A 21,223-nucleotide genomic window follows, 5' to 3' on the forward strand; every position below is an offset into this window, starting at 1 on the left:
TATACGCGGGGTGTTGGTGTGTGTGGTGTGGGAGAAGAGGAGAGACCAGCTTAGAGTCTCTCTCTCTCTCTCCGTCAGAGAGAGAGAGAGAGAGAGAGAGAGAGAGAGAGAGAGAACCAGCCAGCAATGTAGCCACAGAAAGTAAGAGCCGGTTCTTTCTGGAGCTGCCTTCACTCCACAGAGTGTGTTCTTTGGAGAATCCAGGGGACCAGGACATTTTTTACAGTTGTGCAGGTGCATCTTCCTGATCATCTGAGAGTGACTAAGCTCTTTAGCTCCCCCCTGCCTGTGTATATCCCCAGCAGAGCCAGGCAGCAATGTTCCATGTCACCATGCTGACAGGAAGGTGGGGGTCAAGGCCAGTGACCACACAGCTCTGTGTGTTCTGGTCTCGTGATTCCCATCACCAGTGGCACGTGGGTTGTCACTGCCACCCCAGGATAGGATGACGGGTGTTGCGTTCTGAGTTGGAGGGAATCCCAGGACTGGGTGTGAAATGAGCCAAGCGGGCTCTCCCCCTGGCAAATTAACATGCTGTGAATTTGAGGTTTATTGATCTTAAGGTTTTGCATTGAATTTACACATTTGTTTTTGTTTGAAGTTGTATAAGAAAGAAAAGCATAAGGAGTTTATTCACAGTTTTGCTCATACGTATCTATAATTAGATGTTGGGAGGGACATAGGCAGAGTGGTCTTAAAGAAGTGATTGGGAGTCTGCGATGTTCAGAGGCAGGACGTGCAGCTATACGAGTTAACTGCTCAGGCAGGGATGTGAGGTTTCCTGGTGACAGAACCTGGGATAGGCCACCTTCACCCAGCCTTGACCACCTGCACTGGAGAGTGGACAGCTGGGATGGGTGGCTCTGCTTTTCCTGTGTGTGGTATGTCTCTGGGTCTTTGCTGCAGTTCAGGTTTTTGCTGCAGGTCTCTGTACTTCTCCTCAGCTCTGGGTGCCCTTCTGGTCCCCACATTGCAGGGTGAATAATGAAGTTTGCAGAGCTCCAGCCTCCTGCCCAGGACATAGGAGCACTTAGCAGGTATAGTGGGTGCAATTATTGCAGTTATTGCATGATTTCCCTAGCCTGTGCATCCAGGGCATTTTGGGGGTACCCAGTGCCCACAGGAGGCCTTTGTGCACATGGCTGGTGCCTAGAGGGTGTCCAGTACCTAACTTAATCCCAGTCACCCTTGTACATTTTCATATGGCAACTAGAGCCCTAGAGAGCTTAGGAGACCTGCTTTCTGCCCTTGGCCAGCTGTTGGGGTTTCCTGACTTTAGACATGCTGGGGACAGATTAAATCCTTGCAGCTGAACCACTGAAGAGGGGCTGTCCTTTCCTGTGCCACCAGAAAAGCTTCTTTGTGGTCATTTCCTTTATGTCATCTGGAGTAAAAGAGGACTTTTCATGCGTCCACCAGCTCGGCATCTGCCCAAAGGTTTGATGGGGCGTGAAGCCTGGCTTGGGTACCTGCACAGCGTGCTTGCCTCGCGGCGCCTTCCCTCGTTCCCTCCCATTGCTGTTGGACTCGGCAGCCTCCCCATGTGGACAGAGGACACCTCCTGAGGGCTGAGAGAACTGTGTCCACCAGGCACACAGCCTCAGTTTTCAGGGTTGGAGAGACTCAAGCAGTTGTGCACATTGCTTCACGTTGGGGCTGAAGTCCCGAGTCTCTTTGTGAAAACAGCTGTTGCGCATTGTTTCTCGCCCCACAGCCTTTATATGCCAGCTGCCCACAGGTATGTACCATCTGAGCTGCGGTCTCCCAGACCAGGGAGAGGTGAGTGTCCCTTTCCTAGATGGAAGTTATAACTGAGGCCCAGCTCATAGGGTGTGTGCTTTGCCGCATTGTGGCTGTGCTTGAATGAAAACAGCCTGATTCCTGGCATCCATTTTAAGTCAAGTGTGGACCCAAACTGCTGAGAACCTGTGGCTTCAGAATTCTCTCTGGACTCCCTCTTCTTTTATTGAGGTATTATATCCAGAGAAGAATTCTGCCCTTTCTGACCCCTCCTGACCTAGACCAGTGCTCCCAGCCACAAACAGATGTTATCAGTTGAATCCCATCCATTGCTTACAACACAAATGGGATAATCTTCATAACTTCGTTGTCCCCTAAGAATTGTGCTCCCCCTCCCATACTGTTTGTTGCACTTCCTGAATATGCAAAACATCCACACACATTCATACATTATTTTGGGTTGAGGGCAAAGAAGAGTCATGAGGGATTAAGGCATCTGCCCAGGTCACAAGAAGAGCACAGGCTCAGTGAGCTTGTCTGCACTATAAACAAGCTAAGATAGGATTAGCTTTGGTTGCAAGGTTAGCCCATCTGCCCAGAGCATGTCCATATTTGTAAAAGTCATTATCACAATAGGAGTGTTGCAGGTGACTGCTAAGCTGCCGTGAAGGTGCCCGGTGGCCAGGAGGCCCAGGGAGGGGAGGCAAACAGGGCTCCCCATTGGCATCTCTATGGGCCCCTGTTGTGCCTACATCCAGAACGTGCTGCTAAGGACCCTGATGAGCCTCCACCTGCCCTCCTGTCTGCATTGGCACTCGCTAGGGTGCCTCTGGGTTTCTAGCACACCTCACACATACACTGGTTTGGGGACAAGTGTGTTTGGATGGTACAGTGACAGCAGCTCTTTAAATATAGACCCCTGGGCACATTGAGACAGGACGTGACCTGCATGTTCCCCTCAGGAAAGAACCCTCACCACTGAGCCCTGCGGTTGTTGCTCTGGCCTGGTCTGGCCTGGCCAATACAGTGGGTGTGACGCCCTCTCTGGAGCCAGGAGGGTCCTCTTGACACCAGACACCTGCTGGTGCTGTAACACTTTCCACATGGATAGGGGTAGGCGGCCTTGCAGCTGAGATCAGCACAGGGCAGACTTGAAGACAACTGCTTCCGCGTGCTGCCTCCTCTGACACTTTCTTTGTGTGCCATCCCCCCCACCCCACACTGCTTCTTAGTGGTATGGCACCAGAGTGGGGATTTTCTCACGACTGCCTCTTCCTTACAAGGATGTCTATTCAGGGCGCATGACTCAGCATCAGTTCCCAGAGAGGTTGAGTCCTTAGCTGATTCGTCCCTGCCCGGGTTGGTGTCACATGATATGTTCAGCTGTCTGCATCCAGAGGACAGCTGTGGCATCTCCATCAACAGCTCACAGGATATCAGCCTCCATGTTTGGCAGGAGTGCTGTCAGTGGGCAGTCTGTCTGCTTCTCCCCTCATGTACCAAGGGCCTGATGGAGCCACCCACCCAAGGTCAGACCTCAAGGCTACAGATTTGCGCTTCTACTTGGGGCCCAGGGATGTTGTTACTGGGCCCAGAGGGGTATGGCCAGCAGACGGGGCATAAAAGGGGGCCTGCTATTCAGAGACTATTCAGCTGCCTTGCAAAGATCTCTACCTCAGGCCCCTGCACACTTGTCTAGACCCGGTTACTAGCACAGTGCTGGGAGCCTGCAGTGGACACAGCTCTTTCTGGGCCATAAGGAGACTGGACTAGAGTATTCTTAGTGTTAACCTGTTTTGATATGGGAAATCTCCCCTTGGGGTTCCCTCATTTTCCATTATAGAGGCACTTTAAGGGTGACATTAACCAGTATCTGGTTGATACCAGTTTTCAGCATAGAGCCAGGTGAACTGTTGTTTGTAGAAATACGAAGGCTAGAAGTGCCCACGGTCCATGAGGGTTTGTCACACCTACATGCTGGTTTTCATGAGTGGCGTGCTCCCTGCTGCCTGAGCCCTGGGCAAGTGGACTGTTTTGTCATGGCATCCAGGTGTTGGATGCATGCAGAATCCCTCCCACCCCAGGCAGGCCACAGACAAGCCGCAGGCTGGTCATACGTAGCTCCACCTCCCTTTCTGGAGGCAGACACCCTGAGGTGGGTGCAGCTCTTCTCCCTTTCTGTGGTCCACCCTGATCGAAAAGTGGGGGTGGGGACCAGGGTGTAGTGACACCTGTCACCTTGTCGTGTGTGTGTGTGATGTGTTGTATTTAGTAATTGTTAATTTTGTCTGACTTAAAATGTTGCAAATGAAACAAACATTCACTGACAGCCAAGCGGCTCCTTCCTGTCCCAGGCACCCCTGGTCCCGTCCTTTCTGCCCCCAGACTACCATCCTAAAACTTATTGGCCCTGGCACCTCAGTCACTTAGCCCAGGTGCATCTCCTGGTCATTGTGGTTTCCACGGGCTCCGCAGCTGCAGCACAGCTTCTCCTCTGTTAGAAGCTCAAGGCGGATTGCCTTGAGGAATACTCTTGTCTACTGCCCTTGTCCACTGGTGGACTTTATCCAGTTTGAGGGGTCAGATGCTGCAGAGCTCTAAATGTGGCTGGGTAGAGTGGGGACAGAACTTCCTAGAGTGGACCTTGGTCTGGGTGAAAAGGATATGTCCACAAGGACTCTGCAGGAGGCATTATTGGGATCTGGTTCTTGCTCAGAGCCTCTAGCAAGGTGTGGGAGGTAACGGAGGCCACAAGGGTGAGCAGGTGGGAGCTGAGTGCAGGCAGGTGAGTGAGTGGTTGTACTGAGTGCAGGCAGGCGAGTTGAGTGGATGTACTGGGTGCAGGCAGGCGAGTGAGTGGCTATACTGGGCATTCAGATAACACTGACCTGGTGCAGGGTCCTGAGTCGATAGTGTTTAAGATGTACAGTGCTGTAGAGGCAGCAGGCCTGTGAAGAGTCGGGTATGTGCTAGTTGTTGGGCCGTGGTCACACATCTGGGTCATGTCTCCATGTGAGTGACAGCCCTAGCCCTATGCTGAGACTCTGACACACCAGCATTGCGTGTGGAATGAAAGGGCCTTTGGCAGTGGTCTAGCCTGAACCAAGTTCCACCTCTGCCCTTTCCTGTCCCTGGGTCCTCGGGCTGTTTACCAATTCCATGTCTGTGGTGATGCATACAGGAAGTGGTGAATGGCTTTGGATGCTTAAGGATGAAGTGTGAATAGTTTATCACCTGTAGTAGTGGTTCTGGAAGCATGGAAACATGTCAACACAGTGATGCCATCTTGGTCATCGCCTGAGCAGTTTGGGGGCTGCAGTCACGATGCACTCTAGACACAGTGATGGTCTAGCAGTGGGTTGGCTCTAAGTCATGGAGAAGCAGGTACAGGAGGAAGGTGGCCATCTGAGGGGGTCATGGTGCCTTGTGTGCTGAGGACTGACCAAAGTATGTGTTTTAGACCACTGTCTGGTAGCCAGTGGTCACATAGCCAGCCACACACAGCTGTGTGATTGCACATTCATCAAAAGGAAATAAATTTGAGGCTGGGGAGATGGCTCAGTTGGTAAGTGCTCGTTGTAAAAGCTTGAGAACCTGAGTTTGATCCTTAGCATCTGTGTAGAAAGTCAAACCTTGTGGCATACACACATAATGCCAGTGCTGGGGAGGCAGAGACGGGCAGCTCTCTGGTGCTCACTGACCAACAGGCCTAACCCACAAGCTCCTGGTTCAATGAGAGACTATCTGAAGCTACATGATGGAGCGTGATTGGGTCAAACACCCAGCGTTGGCCTGGCTTCCATGCACGCATACCCGTGCACACACAAACACACTAAATAAACAAAGTTTAAAAATGGAATTTCTTTTGCATCTTGGGACAATGACCTTTGTGCTTGGCAGGTGGAGCTGGAGGTCACGCTGCCGGGAGAAGGCAAGGACCGCATCTTCAAGGTGTCCATCAAGTGGGTGTCATGCGTGAGCTTGCAGGCGTTACATGATGCACTTTCGGGGCGGCTGCCCAGCGTCCCCTTTGAGACGATCCAGGCCCTGGACGTTGTCATGAGGCACTTACCATCCATGAGGTGAGAGCACTGGGGGGGACAAAGGGCCACAAGCTCCAGCTTCGGTCCAGGTATGTCAGAAAGCTTGAGATCCTGACCCAGAAAGGGAGGGGCTGGTGGTGATGGCCATATGGGTGTTCTGTGGGAAGAACATGGAAGAGGGTGATGTCAAAAGTAGTCACCAGCATCCTCAGCTGATCACAGAAAACTGGCCTCCTTGTCTTTGAGGCCAAGTGTACCTGTTGTCCACATGTCCCTGTGCAAAGCCCAGAGCAGCACTTTGATGGCTCTTTATTGTCACAGTGGACACCCAGAATAGACCAACAGTCCTGGCTTTGTGTTAAATGAACATCCACCCCCAGGAGACTTCTCCAGAGCTTTTATGACGGTGGACACACCAGGCACCTCCGCCTTCTTGGTTCATTCAAGGATCACCTTTTGCCATACCAGGCAGAGGGTCGGTGACCATTTTTCAGTGGCGTGTCCTTTACCCAGGTGCAAATGGACCAGGGAGGTCAGAATGTGCTACAGGAACAGCTCTGTGCTGAGGCCCAGGGACCAAGCCCTCTCTGCTCTGAGGGGAGCGTTGGGGGTTCCTTTTGCTACACATTAGGCTTGGAAGAGACCACATCTAGGGCCGGCAGTCACTCCTAGCATGTCCCTGATCTGTCTTACTGCTCAGAACTATTGACAAGAAGGGGGCAGGTGTGCACAGAGACATCCAGAGTGGCAATTGCCAAAGCCATGTCTGTACTGGTTTTGTTTGTTTTTTAAATATTTTATTTATTATTATTTTATGTGTATGGTGTACTGCCTGCATGTAGGTAAGTGCACCTGTGTTGTGAAATGCCCACGGAGGACAGAAGAGGCTGTCGGATCCCCTGGAACTGGAGTTACAGACAGTTGTTAGCTGCCATGTGGGTACTGGGATTCGAACCAGGGTCTTCTGCAAGAACAGCCAGTGTTCTTAACCACTGAGCCACCTCTCCAGCCCCTAAAATCCCAAATTCTTAAGCTTAAATTAGCATAATAAGTTTAAAATATACAATAAATTAAATTAGCTGCTAACAGAAATCTAAATAATAAACTAAAGGAAAAACCAGGAACTCAAGGGCTGGCTCCTGCATACTCTCCAGCCCCTGTACTGCTTTTTAAACATTTGTTGATTGTGTGCATGTGTTCATGTGTTCATGTCAGTGTGTAGGTGGAGGTCAGAGGACAACTTGCAGGGGTGAGTTTTCGCCTCCCACTTTGTTGGTCCTGGAGATCAAACTTAAGTCATCAGTCTTGGCAGTAAGTGTCCATACCCAGTAAGCCATCTTCCTAGCCTCTTGTCTATATTATAATCAAGTAGCAGAAAATCGTGTAGTTTCTTTCTTCTGAATTCCTTTGGATTATTTACACTGATTTTATAATCAGGGAGAAAGTATTCATTGCAGCAGGATTAGCACAGCCTGGGCTAGAGGTGAAAAGGATATGCTCCCTGATTTAATCAGCCTACATGGGGACAGTGCAGCCAACCACCGACTTTCCTTCAGTGTCCTGACTGGTGGCATGTCCCAAGTGTCCACGCCACAGGTGTCTGTAGCCTGGGTGACAGTACACTGAAGGGTGCCGCGTGGAGGATGGCAGATCTCCCTGGGGCCTGGGGCTGCCTCTGCCTAATAGCCGTTAGGACCCCACTTGCTAGTGGCAGGCTGCTGCTGCCTCCACCGCACAGCCTTGAACTAGCAAGACTTGAAGGGATGTGCACAGTTGTGTGCACTGTAGGGTGAAGAAAAGAGTGAGGGGAGACAGGATGGAAGTGGCAGCCAATCTCAGGACCCGGCATGGCCAGCAGGCTGAGCCCGAGCTGGAGCACGTCCCATACCAGCTCTGTCCTTACAGGAGATGCACAACAAGGATGGCCTTGAAGTATGGAACAGTGAGTCTGAGCTAGAACCACAGTGGGTCCCAGCTCATACCAATGTGAAGTCCCAAGAGAGGTCCCCCTGCACTCTACCCAGCTGGTGTGTTAAAGGTCTCAAGCTGTCCCTGCTGCAAGACCATATGCCCCAGGGCTGCTGCTGACACAGTACAAATGCAGGCTGGACTCCATGTAGTGAATAGGACTTCCCAGGAGAAAGCCTAGAATGGTCTCTGGGCATGGGTGTGCATGTTGGGCTGCCTGGAGGAGAGGTGTTATCAGCCTGATACTTCCTGGCTATTTTCATCTGATTGGGAGAGGGCCTGTCTCATTGCAGGTACACCCCCGTGGGTCGCTCTTTCTTTACTGCTTCTGAGGGCTGCTCCAACCCACTGGGTGGTGGCCGAGAAGTGTGGTTTGGCTTCCACCAGTCCGTCCGACCTTCTCTTTGGAAAATGATGCTGAATATTGATGGTGAGCAACGCCTGTGGCCCTCACTGCAGGGGTCCTCACTGCAGGGATGTGGGGTGGGTGGCCGGTGGCCCTCACTGCAGGGGTGTGGGGTGGTGTTATTTGTTTGTACATGTAGCAGGGCCTGAGCCGTGGGAAGGATCTTCATGGCCAGTGCCAGCCTGTTGCCTGTGCGGTGTCTAAGATAATGGCAGTGGTTCTTAGATGGATGTTGGAGCCTCTGGAGTGCCCCGCCCCCCAGGGTACTGAGCCAGCCTGAGGAGCTGCCTCCACCAGGCTCCTTGTACTTACTATTAGAGCATGCCAGGTGTGGGGCTGGGGTCACACCCCTCATTTTTTCCCTATAGCTCCCAGTTGCTCTTTGTTCTAAGTGTGGGGCTCCACTAGGGGCTCTGACCTGGCCACTGCCCAGGGCTCTCCTACCAGGTTTGGCTAGTCTGTTAGACCTTAATCTCTGTGACAAATTCCAAAGGAAGACATTCAAAGGAGGAAAGAGTTAGACTCAATTTCAGAGGTTTTGGCCTAATCAACGGTAGACCTGTGGTGGGGCAGAACATGGCAGGGAGGCTGTGACACAGCAGTGCTGCTCACGTCATGATGGCCGGGAAGCCGGGAAGCAGAGAGGTAGAAGAGGCCCGGGGATAAGGTGTACCCCTCAAGAGCACTCCCCCAATGACTCACTTCCTCCAACCAGGCCCCAGAAACATCCCAGTGTCTACCACCCCCAGTAATGCCTCTAATTGTGCTCCATTGGTTGGGTCACAGTGCTCACAATCCTATTACCTTTCAGTGAGGTCAACATTAACCTTTTGGGGGGACGTTATAATTCCCTGCTATTCTCCCCACTTCAGGAAACCCAGAGTTGTGCTGTTTGTTGGAGCCCACATCCCTCTGCTAGAGAGTAAAGTGGGGAGGGAGAGTGCCTCTCCTCACGCAGGAGCTGATTACCACAAAAGCTCTGGGAAAACCTACATTGTGAAAGAATTGCACAGAATGGGAAACCCTCAGAAAAGCCTCTTAGAGAAGGTAGTCCGAAAAGCCCACAGACTCCAAGGTTATGGCCCTCGTGCTGTTACGCTTGGATTGTTTTCAGAACCCAGAGTGATTTGAGTGACTTCATCTTCAGACTCGACTAGCCCCTACGATTGCCCCTGGCTTAGAGAGAGCATGGGCTCTCCTAGGGTCAGTTCCTACCTTGGGCATAGTGGACATTGGCTTTCTTATCATTAGCGGCCATGGGTGAACTCCATAGAGGGAAACTGAGGCCAGGAGTCTTCCTCCCTGTGCCCCAGGCTGCCTGGCCTGCAGAGCTGCTCCTGTTGTATCACGTGGTCCACCCAAAGGGGCTCACCACCTGCTCTGGTCTTTTCCTCACGCAGTGTCAGCGACAGCGTTTTACAAGGCTCAGCCGGTGATCGAGTTTGTCTGTGAAGTTCTGGATTTTAAAAGTATTGAAGAGCAACAAAAACCTCTGACAGATTCCCAAAGGGTGAAGTTTACCAAAGAAATTAAAGGTACTGAAGTGCCCTGTCCCGCACAGCAGGCTTGGGCTGGGAGGCTCCCCAAGGTCCCCTCTCCCAGCAATGACTCATTCTTGTTCCGCCCCTGTGGAGGGAGGAATGTGAGCCAGACATATTGACCATGGTTCTAAAGCTCATGCCACAGAGGGGGCCAGAAGTCTAACAAGCACAGCCACATGGGTGGGAGCAGGTGGGCCATCTCTGCGAGCCACAAACATGAGGACTAGAATGACCCTCAGCTGTAGCAGTGACACCCAAGTCTTACTGTGTTGAGTTTTGCAGGCAGAAGGTGTATCTGGACAAGTTGGGTCCAGTAGAGGTGTCCTGTGGGTGGCTTGTGTGTCCCAGGCTCCAACTCCAGAACCCCATGGCTTCATCTGAAGCCACATGTGTAAACTGATTCTAGAGTGGGGCTTGGACAACAGATGCATGACAACAGTGGCCTGATGCTTGCTGTCTGTCACCAGGTCTAAAGGTGGAGATCACGCACTGTGGGCAGATGAAGAGGAAGTACCGTGTCTGCAACGTGACCCGGCGGCCTGCCAGTCACCAAACGTGAGATGCCCGCCCTTCAGGCCCCTGTCGTCCAGACCCTCCCTCTCACTCAGATTTTCAGACACTGGAGCCACTAGTGTCTTGTAAGGATCAGTTTGAGCTTCTGAAACGGTCATTAGCCTCCCTGTGTGGCACACCTGCTCCTCAGCTTCACTTTAAAAAGTGAATTCCAGGGGCTGAAGAGATGGCTCAGTGGTTAAGAGTATACTGCCTTACAAAGCAAAACTGACTTGAGTTCCCAGCACCCACATCAGGTGGCTCATAACCACCTGTCACTACAGTTCCAAGGGACCTGGTGCCCTCCTCTGGACTTGGCAGGAGCTTACACTTAGATACACAGACACATACAAAGAAAATAAATCTTTTTTTTGAGACAGGGTCTCACTATGTAGCTCTTACTGGCCTAGAACTCACTGTGAAATCAAGCTGGTCTGGAACTCTTAGGAATCCACCTACCTCTGCCTCTTGAGTGCTAGGATTAAAGGCATGTGCTGCCACACTCAGCAAAATAAATCTTAAAAAAAAAATCCAACACTGAAATCCCACCTACACAGGGGAGGTGGGGATATATGCCCTGACCTGTCTGGCTCGTCCTTACCAGTGGCAGTGTTACCATGCTTGGTGCTCAGAGCAGGGACACCTTGGTAGGTAGCAGACATCTGCTAACTGCCAGTGTACCTGTCTTCCTCTGAATCTCATGCTAGCATCCGGTCATGCTATCATTTGCCTGATGGCAAGAACACAGTTGACTGTGTTTTGGGTAAAGTGACACATCAGGCTCTGTGCCCTGCTCTGGGTCTGTTGTGCTCAATGAGGACGTCCTTGTTTATTTTGTGGTCATTCATGAGAGACACTTGGCCTGTTGCTGGGGTACCGAGGTGCTCCAGACCTCATGGAACAGTAAGTACATGGGGCTAGGTCTGTATCCTGTCACCTTCTGACCACTGGGTAGAGGTGACAGATTGCCTGGTAGTAGTCTGGACATAAGAGGGAGACTGGGTGACATGGCCTGTCCTCAACTAGGGTCTTGTCCTTCCCCAGCATGTGGCGCAGATTGCCTCCCCTAGTGACGTTGGGGGTGTCTCCTGCCCAGCCCTGCAGGGAGGCCTTTTGTCTATGACTTTCCTGCTCCTATCTTGGAAGGCCCCAGTTCCTTCTGGCCACCATGCATGCAGGGTGACTTAAAGTCACCATGGTCTGCTGCAGAATACTCAGGCCTTTCTGGATTTGTCTTCCTGTGTCCAGAGCTGTGTCATAAGAAACCGATTGTTGCATGTCTTAGGCACGTAGATAGGCAGTGGTGTCCAGCAGGTGTAGACAGCCTGAAAATCCAGGAGAGAACTGGAGCACTGGCATCTCACACGACACAGATCACTGCCCTGGGAGGGGCGTTCACTATAGTGTTCGGGGATCCTGGGAGGTTTCTCTGAGCCTCTTTCTTCCCCACCCCCAGGTTCCCGCTGCAGCAGGAGAGTGGGCAGACAGTGGAGTGCACAGTGGCCCAGTACTTCAAAGACAGGCATAAACTGGTTCTGCGCTACCCCCACCTTCCGTGTTTACAAGTCGGACAGGAGCAAAAACATACCTACCTTCCCTTGGAGGCAAGTCATTGCTGTGCAGGCATCCCTGGGGTAGGGAGGAGAGACACCCAGACCCCACAATTCATCCTGCTGCTGTAGGGACTGGGCCAATTCATGGGCATTGCCAGGCTTATTTCCCTTTGATGGGATGGGATTAACGGCTCTGCTGGGATGGTTTTCTCTTCCTTCGAGCCAGCACTCCCTTTGTCCTGTTTGAGAGAGCAGAGTCTAGTGTCGTCCAGGCTGGCGTGAGACTTGCTATGTAGCTGAAGAGGACCTCCCTAGTGCTGGAATTGCAGGCGTGCTTGTTATGGAGTGCTGGGTTTGAACCCAGGGCTTCCTGCAAGCTAGGCAGTTTTTTGTTTTTTGTTTTTTCTGAGACAGTGTTTCAACTTGTAACCCAGGCAGGCCTCAGACTCATAGTGAACCTCTTACCTGAGCCTCCCAAGTCCTGGGATAACAGATATGGCTCAGTATGTCTGGCTCAAGCCCAGAAATCTTGAGTGGCACCAGCACCTCCTCCCCATGTGCCCAGCAAAGTGCATCCAAAGCTGATGAATGCAAATCTGTCAGTCTGGGTTTGCCTAGAGGGATCTGCTGCCAGCCAGAGGCTGTGGAGCTGTCCTGCACTGGTCCCGGCTCTGCCTCTGAGACTCCCCCCACTCCCCTGTTTGAACACACAGCATGTGTACTGATGTGTCTGGGTCTTCGTAGGTCTGTAACATAGTGGCTGGACAGAGATGCATTAAGAAATTAACAGACAATCAGACCTCAACCATGATCAGAGCAACTGCCAGGTCAGCACCCGATCGGCAAGAGGAGATCAGCAAGTTGGTGAGCCTCGTGTTCTCGGGTTGTTCCAGGGAGGGGCACCATGGCAAGGACACCCTCCCACAGACATAGCCACCCGAGGAGCAGCAGCCTCCCCCCGCTGACTCCTGCCTCCTTTCTCTCTTTTCAAGATGCGAAGCGCAAGTTTCAATACAGATCCCTACGTCCGTGAGTTTGGAATCATGGTCAAAGACGAGATGACAGACGTGACTGGACGTGTTCTGCAGCCACCCTCCATCCTCTACGGGGGCAGGGTAGGTGCAGAGGGGGTGGCGTGGGGCAACTGTTTACGTATGATGATGTAGGGAGGGCAGCTGTGTCTGGCTCCTTCAAATTTGGAGTCCTTACCTGTGGGGTAAACACTGGGCACAGCAGGTGGCTGCTCTGAGTTGTACCCACAAGGAGATATGTCTCGAGGACTCCATTTCCTGGATCCTTTTGAAGAGTGTCCACATTGCCCGTCATCTCCAAAAGTCCCATCTTATCCCACCAGAGCTCAGTTTCACGCTTGACAGTCTCAGTGCGGAGCTGCTTCCTGGGCCCTTGTCTCGTTTCATTTCTTTTTGTGTGTGTGTTGGTTGCTTTGTTTGAAATGGTGTTTTGCTACATACTCAAGATCCTCCTGCCTCAGACATAACCAGTGCTGGGACTACAGACCTATGCCACCACACAGCTCACACCATTGTTGTGTGGTGGGGTTTATTGTTGTTGTTTGTTTCTGGTTTGACCTAGTTTTATCACTGTGTGTGGCACCCTGGCCATGAACTCCCAAGCTCTAGGTACTGTGTGCATTTCCTGTGGGGCCCCGGGTGACGGTGCTGGAGCCGTGGGTGCCCGGCCTGAGGGCCAGGGCCTCTGCTGGGCCACTCTTCTTACTGAAATTTTACTCTAGTCTTTGAGACCCATGGTAGAGGTTTGGTTAGGTTTTCTCTTATTTTTATAATTTTTCCAAAAACATTTTTTTTTTTACATTAATTTTGGAGCAGGGGAAGGCAGGTTGTGCATGTGCCACATAGCGTGTATTTGAAGGTCAGAGCAAAATTTGTAAGTTAGTTTTCTACCATGTGGGGCCTAGGGATGGAATGTAGGTTGTCAGGCTTGGCAGCAAGTGCCTTTACCCTCTGAGCCATCTCACTGGACCCTGTGTGTGTGTGTGTGTGTGTGTGTGTGTGTGTGTGTGTGTTTGTTTGTATTTGTGTTTATTTATTTATTTATTTTTGAGACAAAATCTTACTCTATAGCCTTGCTGACTTGGAACTTGCTATGTAGACCAGGCTAGTTTGGAATTCAGGGAGATTACCCACTTCTGCCTTTTCAGTGCTGGGATGTAAAGACGTGCTTTACTACACCCAGTAATTTTTCGGTTTAGACAAAGGTCTCGTGCAATATAGCCCAGACTGACACCTCACTTGCTGTGTGGCTGGGCTGGCCTTGAACTGATCCTCCTTCCTCCAGCTCCTACGTGCTTAGAATATGGGTGTGTACCTCTATATCTGACTTAATTTTTTGTTTTTTAAAAAAATTATTTGTATTTATGGGTTTTTTTTTGTATTTTGTTTTATGTATTTTATGAGTGTTTTGCCTGCATGTAAGTGCACCACATAGATGCATTGCCCAAGGTCAGAAGAGGGCGTTGGATCCTCTGGAACTGGAGCTACTGCCAGTTGTTAGCCACCTGTGCTGGGAACCAAACCCAGATCCCCTGCAAGAACAGCAAGTGCTCTTTAACCTTGAACCATTTATCCAGCCCCTCTGGCTCTTATCTCCTTCCCTACCCTCAGGGCTGAGGTTTGAATCCAGGGTCTCAAGTTTGTTTTTTTTTAAGTGTTCTGGATCTATAAGAACTGTAATAAAAGTCTTTTCCCCAGCCCTCAGTTGCTTCCAGGAAACAACTGTGATCTTCCTCTTCTGTGAACCTGCCCAGGGTTATCATGCCTTTTCTTCCTGCTTCTTTGTGTGAATAGCTGCAGTGCTGCGCATGCTGTGTCCGCTCTCTGTCCTCACATGATGTGCTGGATAGCTTTAGTGTCAACTTGACACAACTGGGTTGAGGGAGCCTCAGTTGGGGAATTTCCTCCATTGGACTGGTCTGTGGGGCATCTTGTTGATTGTTGAGTGATGCGGGAAGGCCCAGCGCACTGTGGGTGGTGCCACCCCTGGGCAGGTGGGCCTGTGTTGCATAAGAAAGCAGGCTGAGCAGGGGCCAGGGGAGCAAGTCAGTAAGCAGTGTTCCTCCATGGCCTGTGCCCCAGCTCCTGCCTCCAGGTTCCTGCCCTGAGTTCCTACCTTGGGCTCCCTGATGAGCTGTGACCTGGGAGATGTGAGATAAAAAACCCTTTCCTCTCCAAGTTGGTATTGGTCAGAGTGTTTTGTCACAGCAATGAAGAACAAACCAGGACACACAGTTTCCTCTTAGACCTCACCAAGGTCTCTCGGGCCTCTTGGTGGGGTGTAGCAGGCCTGTGCTTTGTGACTGCTGTGTAGTGTCCCATTGTAGAGTGTCTGTGTCCTCCCTGTCCCAAAGGGAACTTCTGTACAACTGTGGAGACAGACACTATAAGCACAGTGTCTGGTTAACTCCACAGTCCTAGGGGAAGAGGGTTGTGTTCCTGGGGCCTGTAGGTAAACTGACAGTTTCAGATCCTGTATCTTTTCTGTTTCCTGAACTCTGAACTCTTCTGCCTCTTTTTAAAGACACCTTGAAAGACAAAATAGCTCCTCTCATTGTCTGCAAAAATCTTAGAACTGAGAACCGTCAAGGTATAGCACTCCTTTTTTAAAAACTCAGCCACCCTTATTTTAGTTATTTTCAACTTTATTATTTTTGTGTATATGTGTATGATGTTGGTGGGGGGCATACACGTGTGTGTGTGTGTGTGTGTGTGTGTGTGTAGGGGATCTGTGTATAGGATCTGTTCTCGCAGTGTTTCCGCCTTTATATGAGTGCCAGGGATCTAACTCAGATTGTCAGGCTTGATAGGAAGTCTTTTACTTTCTGAGCCATCTTGCAGGCCCAAAGAGCGTATACACTATTACTTTGAAGCAAGCATTTTTCAGGTCTGGTATACTTGACAGGGAGGAAGCCCCTCTTACTATCTGCCCTCCCCATTGCCTACTATTAGTATTGGGGGGCTAAGCATCCCTTTGAAAAACTGGGTGTGCAATGGGGCTCAGCTGGGGGTGGGCCTGCCCACCAGGGGACAGGGGTCAGTGTCTTGAGGCATTCTTGGCACAGCTCAGGGACAGGAGGACCCCTGGCGCCAGCCAGAACAGGTGGCCTCTCTGCAGTGTCAGCCACCCAACCTCAGGTTTCAGTGTGCTGGCTTGACAGACACATGGCTACTGAGGACAACCCCTTTCTCTCCTGTGGAGTGGAAGAGGGAGAGGGTGTCTCATGAAAGGAGGTCATGGAAGCCTAGTGGCAGCGGCCGCTCAGGAACAGCTATGCCCTGTGGTAGATCCACATGCCCAGGATGGTAACTCAAGAGTTACCATGTGGCCTGACATGTGGCCTGAGTCTCCCGAAGGACTTCGGAGATTTCTCAGGTGGCTTTTCTAGTGAAAAGATGACAAAATTAAGCAGCTGTGTGTCTTGATAGTCCTCTATCCAAATGCAGCATCTGCCATGCCTGATACAGCCGCAAGCTGGCAGGGAGGGAGTTCTGAGGGTTCCATCCCAGCTGGCCTGACCACAGCCTGGGGTTACAGGCTCACATGCCCTTTCCTTCCAGGGTAGCCTCATCAGCGGCAGATGAGGTATCCCTGGAGAGGCACTGTGTGAGGCAAGAACATCCCTAGAGCATCAGCCAGGCTTTTGGGCCTCCACTCTGCTGGCTTAGCCTCTGTCTGCCTGTCCATTTGCCTCCGCACATCCTTCTGTCTCCCCGTCCACTCAACCCCTTCCCACCCTTCCAGCTCTAATCACCCCATCCATTCACAGCCCTATGTATCTCATCCATTTCCACTCCCCATCCATCCTGCCGTCTGTCCAGCTCTCCTCACCCCATATCCCTATCCATTCATCCCCCCACCCACCCATCTGACTCTCCTCACCCCCATCCATTCACACATGCCCTGCCATCTACCCTTGCCTTCACGCTCCCATCCACCCCCACGACCCTACTCATCCCATCCATCCGTCCATCTACCCATGTGTTCATACCCCATCTGTTCATCCAATTCTGCTCACCCCATCCATCCTTCGATCCATCCATCGACACCCCATCTATCCACTCATTTTGTCACCTTGCCACCCTCCACCCAGAATCCCCCACTCTGCACATGTGCAGGCTACCTACAGTTACGGTTAGGGAACAGACAGAGAACATGCCAGCCATGGTCTGGTGCGGAAGATCCGTTGTTGGTCAGGGAGCCCAGCAGCAAGAGCCTTAGATCCAAAGTCAGTGTTTCCCTTTTGTTTTCCCTTTGCAGAACAAAGCAATCGCCACTCCGGTCCAGGGCGTGTGGGACATGAGGAACAAGCAGTTCCACACGGGCATTGAGATCAAGGTGTGGGCCATCGCCTGCTTCGCACCCCAGCGCCAGTGCACAGAAGTTCACCTAAAGTAAGCCGCTCGAGGTCCAGATGTGCTTGGCCTCCATTCTCTTGGGCAGGCAGGGGCCTAGTGGGGCTTCTGGTATCGGCTGGACAGCCTTTCCCTAACAAAGAACACTTGCCCAGGATGACTCCCAGGACCTGAGATGAGAGGAGGCCAGATTACATCTGGAAGAAAACAGCAACAAGTTTAAAACTACAGGAAAGGGCGGGGAATGTGGCTGAGCGGGTGAGCACTTGACTGGTGTGCAAGGCCCTGGATTCATTTTTCAGTGTGGAAAATCAACAGAAAGCAGGGTAGGCAGTGGATGTGGATGCATACTTAGCCTCAGCCTCTCAGGAGGATGAGGCAGGAAGATCTCTTGATCCGAGTTTGAGGCCAGCCTTCGAAACATATCCGGACTCTGTCTCAAATGAAATAAATGAAAAGCAGCAATAAACACACTTTGCTCTTGAGATTAAAAAATTTCAAATTACATTGATTTGTGTGTAGGGAGTACATACCCTGGGAAACATGTGGCAGTCGGGATGACTTGAGGGAGTTGGGTCTCTCCTTCCACTGTGTGGGTCCTAGAGATTGAACTCAGGTCGTCAGGCTTGGCACCAAGCACCTTTACTGACTGAACCATCTCACCAGCCCTGCTCTGAGATTTCTGTGAATAAATGAGAAGAAATGAAAACTGAATGGAGATGAGATGGTAAAATAGGGAGACCCCGAAGATGGGAACATTGTCTCACTTCTTGTGCAGGAGAGGGGTGAGAGTGAGCCAAGAAGACTTTAATTTGTCTTACTGCCTGCAGCGGGAATCTGGGCCTGACCAGGCTTCACTAGTGTCAACACATGTGTGTCCTAGTGCTCGTCCTTCTGTTCCAGCTACAGTTAGAGGGAAATTGAGACACTGGTTTCCCACTTCCCTGGAGGCAATAAGGGGAAGGGGTCCCAAAACCTGCAGAGTGCGGCTATAACTGCACCCCCCAACAAGAGGCCATTTGATCAGGCCCCATTCAGGGCCTATAGCCTGCTACCCATTAGAAGCTGCTTTTACTTGTGCTTCCAGAAGAATGAGCCAGAAGCTCTGAGAAAAGGAAGCTGGAGTAGAGGCTAGACCCTGGGCAGCTCCCGCCCATCTTCCATCCTTGGCCCCTCCTTCCAGAGGCACATCCGCAAGTTGCACACACATGGAGTGTGTGGGACTCTGAGCACTGACCCACCAGATTCTATCCATGCCCTTACCCCCACTGCCGATTGGATATGGTGACACGTTTTAATTCTGAAGCTGAGTGTGGATGTGGTCCATCAGCCACCTGAGTCACGGCCGTTGGCCAGGCTGCCAGCAGCGCCCAACTGGTGGCGATTTGGCTTCTTCCTGGGTCTATGTCTTCAAGCCCGAGTTGTACCCACCACAGTAGTCGGGGAAAATCCAAAGGATGGCGGTTGATGAACAGAGGCTAACAGAGGGCTCAGGCCTACACGGCACAAAAGGGCAGCATGGTGTCACTGCACACGGAGTGTCACTGTTTGGAGCAGCGGCTGTGCAGTTTGTGTCTGCATTGTATCCTAGCCTAGTCACCATGGGAACCTCAGGGGCTCCCATGTGTGTTTAGCATGTTCTTCTTTCATGGGTTGATGTAACTTTGATTTGTGGCTTTATCTGAGACTTAAACAATTCCAACTTGGTGTGGTGGCTGAGGCATTGGGATCCTGAGTTTCGGGCCAGCCTGGACTACAAAAAGCAGGCAGGTAGGTAGGTAGGTAGGTAGGTAGATAGATAGGTAAAGATCCCAGGCTGGCCTCAAACTCACCATGTAGCCAAGAATGACCTTGAACTTTAGGTCTTCTCACCTCTACCTCCCAAGTGCTGAGATTGCAGGGTGTGCACCACCACGCCTGGTTTATGTGACCCAGGGGTTAGAACCCAGGGTCTTCTGCATGCTTGGGGAACTGCTTCCCCAGCCCTGAAGACACTTAATTTTCACCTCCAGAAACATGCTTTAAACTTTGCTGAGCTTTATAAAGGACCCCTGGCTAGGCTGGCTCCCTTGGCAGTTGCTGTGAGTCTTAGCAAAATGGGTCTTCTCTTTCAGGTCCTTCACAGAGCAACTGAGGAAGATCTCTCGAGATGCCGGGATGCCCATCCAGGGTCAGCCCTGCTTCTGTAAATATGCACAGGGGGCAGACAGTGTGGAGCCCATGTTCCGGCACCTGAAGAACACATATGCTGGCCTGCAGCTGGTGGTCGTCATCCTGCCTGGGAAAACCCCAGTGTATGGTAGGTGTCCAGCTCTCTGCTTACCTTGGGAACTGGGGGGGTTGCAGTGGGTGTGGGTTGCCACTTGAACTTATGTGTTAACTGAAGTGAATACTTGTTTCTAGCTTGTTTCTGAGCCTGGGAGGGAGGAAGCAGGTCTGGTCACTCTAGTCAGTCAGCACTCAGGACCATCCTCATTGTCTTGTATAAGGCCACAGTCCTGGGAAGCTAGCTAGCAGCACCAGATGGCCATAACTTGAGGATGGGTGTCCATGCCCATGCTGTGACACAAATGTTGCAGATAGAAAGGGGTCCCCAAAAGTTCCCATGTTCCCTGAGACTCTGCCACAGGGGTTCAAGGGAAGTAACTTGCTTGGTGGGTGTCGCCGACGGGGTCCTGTCTAGCCTGCAGCAGTCTGTAGACATGTGAAAGCCATGTTCCTTTCTCAAGCCAGTGGCGTTTGCATGCTATTAATATTGCCCTGGGAGTCATGGTTGCTAGCGTAGTCTGGGAGCAAGACCGGCTGCTTCATGAAGGAATCCAGGCACGGGGCAGCATGGGTCCCCAGAGCTCTTTGTTGTTGGGTCTGTGTTTGGCAAGGATTTTGAGGAGGCCAGTGCTTTTATTTTTAACCACCCAGGCATTTGCTTAGCACAAGGTGTCATTCCTACTGAGGAATGCCAAAGATTCCATTAGAGTCAGCTCTGGCCTGCCCCACCATGGTCCTGGTTAAGTCACTTCAACAGCTCTAGTTCACACATAGGTGGAGTGAGGTGAACCCTCAGCTTCTCTCCTGAGGAGGGTGAGACAGCCACAGGTGCCTGGTGGTACTAAAGCAGGACTTGGCCAGAAGCTTGGCCCGCACAGTGCCAGCCCCTTTTCCAGGTTGACTGCAGGTGCCTAATGCAGCTGCTGGAGTTGAACCCGCACCAATGCAGTCCAGGTGGGGATAGGAGACAGCTGCTGCTTTGGCGGAATGTGACATGCACCTCCATGTCCCGCAGCTGAAGTCAAGCGTGTGGGAGACACAGTGCTGGGCATGGCCACGCAGTGCGTCCAGATGAAGAACGTGCAGAGGACTACGCCACAGACCCTGTCCAACCTCTGCTTGAAGATCAACGTCAAACTGGGAGGGGTCAACAACATCCTGCTGCCCCAGGGCAGGTGAGGGCCGGCGCCCTGTGCAGCCGACAGGGGCACAGAGCATGGTGGCCAGAGACCCTCAGCCGGCCACAGTGCTCTCCCGGACAGGAGAAGTCGGAGGGCAGGCATGGGCCCTGGCCACTCAGAACTAGGGCTTCCGGGGTGAGTGAGTGCGGTGGCTCAGTTCCCTAGCAGATGAAAACTAGTGTGGGCCGGCACAGCCCTCCCTGTGCCAAGCCAGGGGTCCCCTTCAAGAGTTGCACTACGCCTGGCACGGCCATGAAGCCAGCATCCCCATGTTCTCCTGTGTCCGTTATTTATCCCGGAAGGTTTTCTGTGTGTCTTTGAAGGTAAAGGTTCTGATGAGGGGCTGGGGATGTCACTCACTTGGCAAAGTGCTTACATAGCACATGTGAAGCCCTGGGTTCAATCCCGAGTACTGCATAAGCTAGATGGGTATAGTGGTGCATACCTGTCATCCTAGCACTGGAATGGAGGCAGGAAGATCAGTAGTTTCAAGGTCATCCTCAGCTACATAGCAGCCTAGCCTAGGATACAAGAGAACCTGTCTCCAAAAAAAAAAAAAAAGAAGACGATTCTGTTGAAAAATG

The 21,223-nt window shown here is 51.7% G+C and overlaps 1 protein-coding gene across 1 annotated transcript in view; it reads left to right on the top strand.

Moving 5' to 3' along the window:
- Ago2 (argonaute RISC catalytic component 2) overlaps positions 1 to 21,223 on the top strand; it is a 45,548-nt gene that overhangs the window by 12,634 nt on the left and 11,691 nt on the right. Inside the window, exons 4-13 of the mRNA XM_008851066.2 lie at positions 5,641 to 5,822; positions 8,045 to 8,181; positions 9,558 to 9,692; positions 10,166 to 10,253; positions 11,707 to 11,854; positions 12,548 to 12,667; positions 12,796 to 12,918; positions 17,096 to 17,229; positions 19,305 to 19,489; positions 20,474 to 20,633. Of these exons, the coding sequence (XP_008849288.2) occupies positions 5,641 to 5,822; positions 8,045 to 8,181; positions 9,558 to 9,692; positions 10,166 to 10,253; positions 11,707 to 11,854; positions 12,548 to 12,667; positions 12,796 to 12,918; positions 17,096 to 17,229; positions 19,305 to 19,489; positions 20,474 to 20,633 (1,412 nt within the window). The remainder of the gene's footprint in view (positions 1 to 5,640; positions 5,823 to 8,044; positions 8,182 to 9,557; positions 9,693 to 10,165; positions 10,254 to 11,706; positions 11,855 to 12,547; positions 12,668 to 12,795; positions 12,919 to 17,095; positions 17,230 to 19,304; positions 19,490 to 20,473; positions 20,634 to 21,223) is intronic.

This window comes from Nannospalax galili, unplaced genomic scaffold, assembly GCF_000622305.1.
Source record: "Nannospalax galili isolate Female #2095 unplaced genomic scaffold, S.galili_v1.0 scaffold525, whole genome shotgun sequence".
In the NCBI taxonomy this organism is placed as follows: domain Eukaryota; kingdom Metazoa; phylum Chordata; class Mammalia; order Rodentia; family Spalacidae; genus Nannospalax; species Nannospalax galili.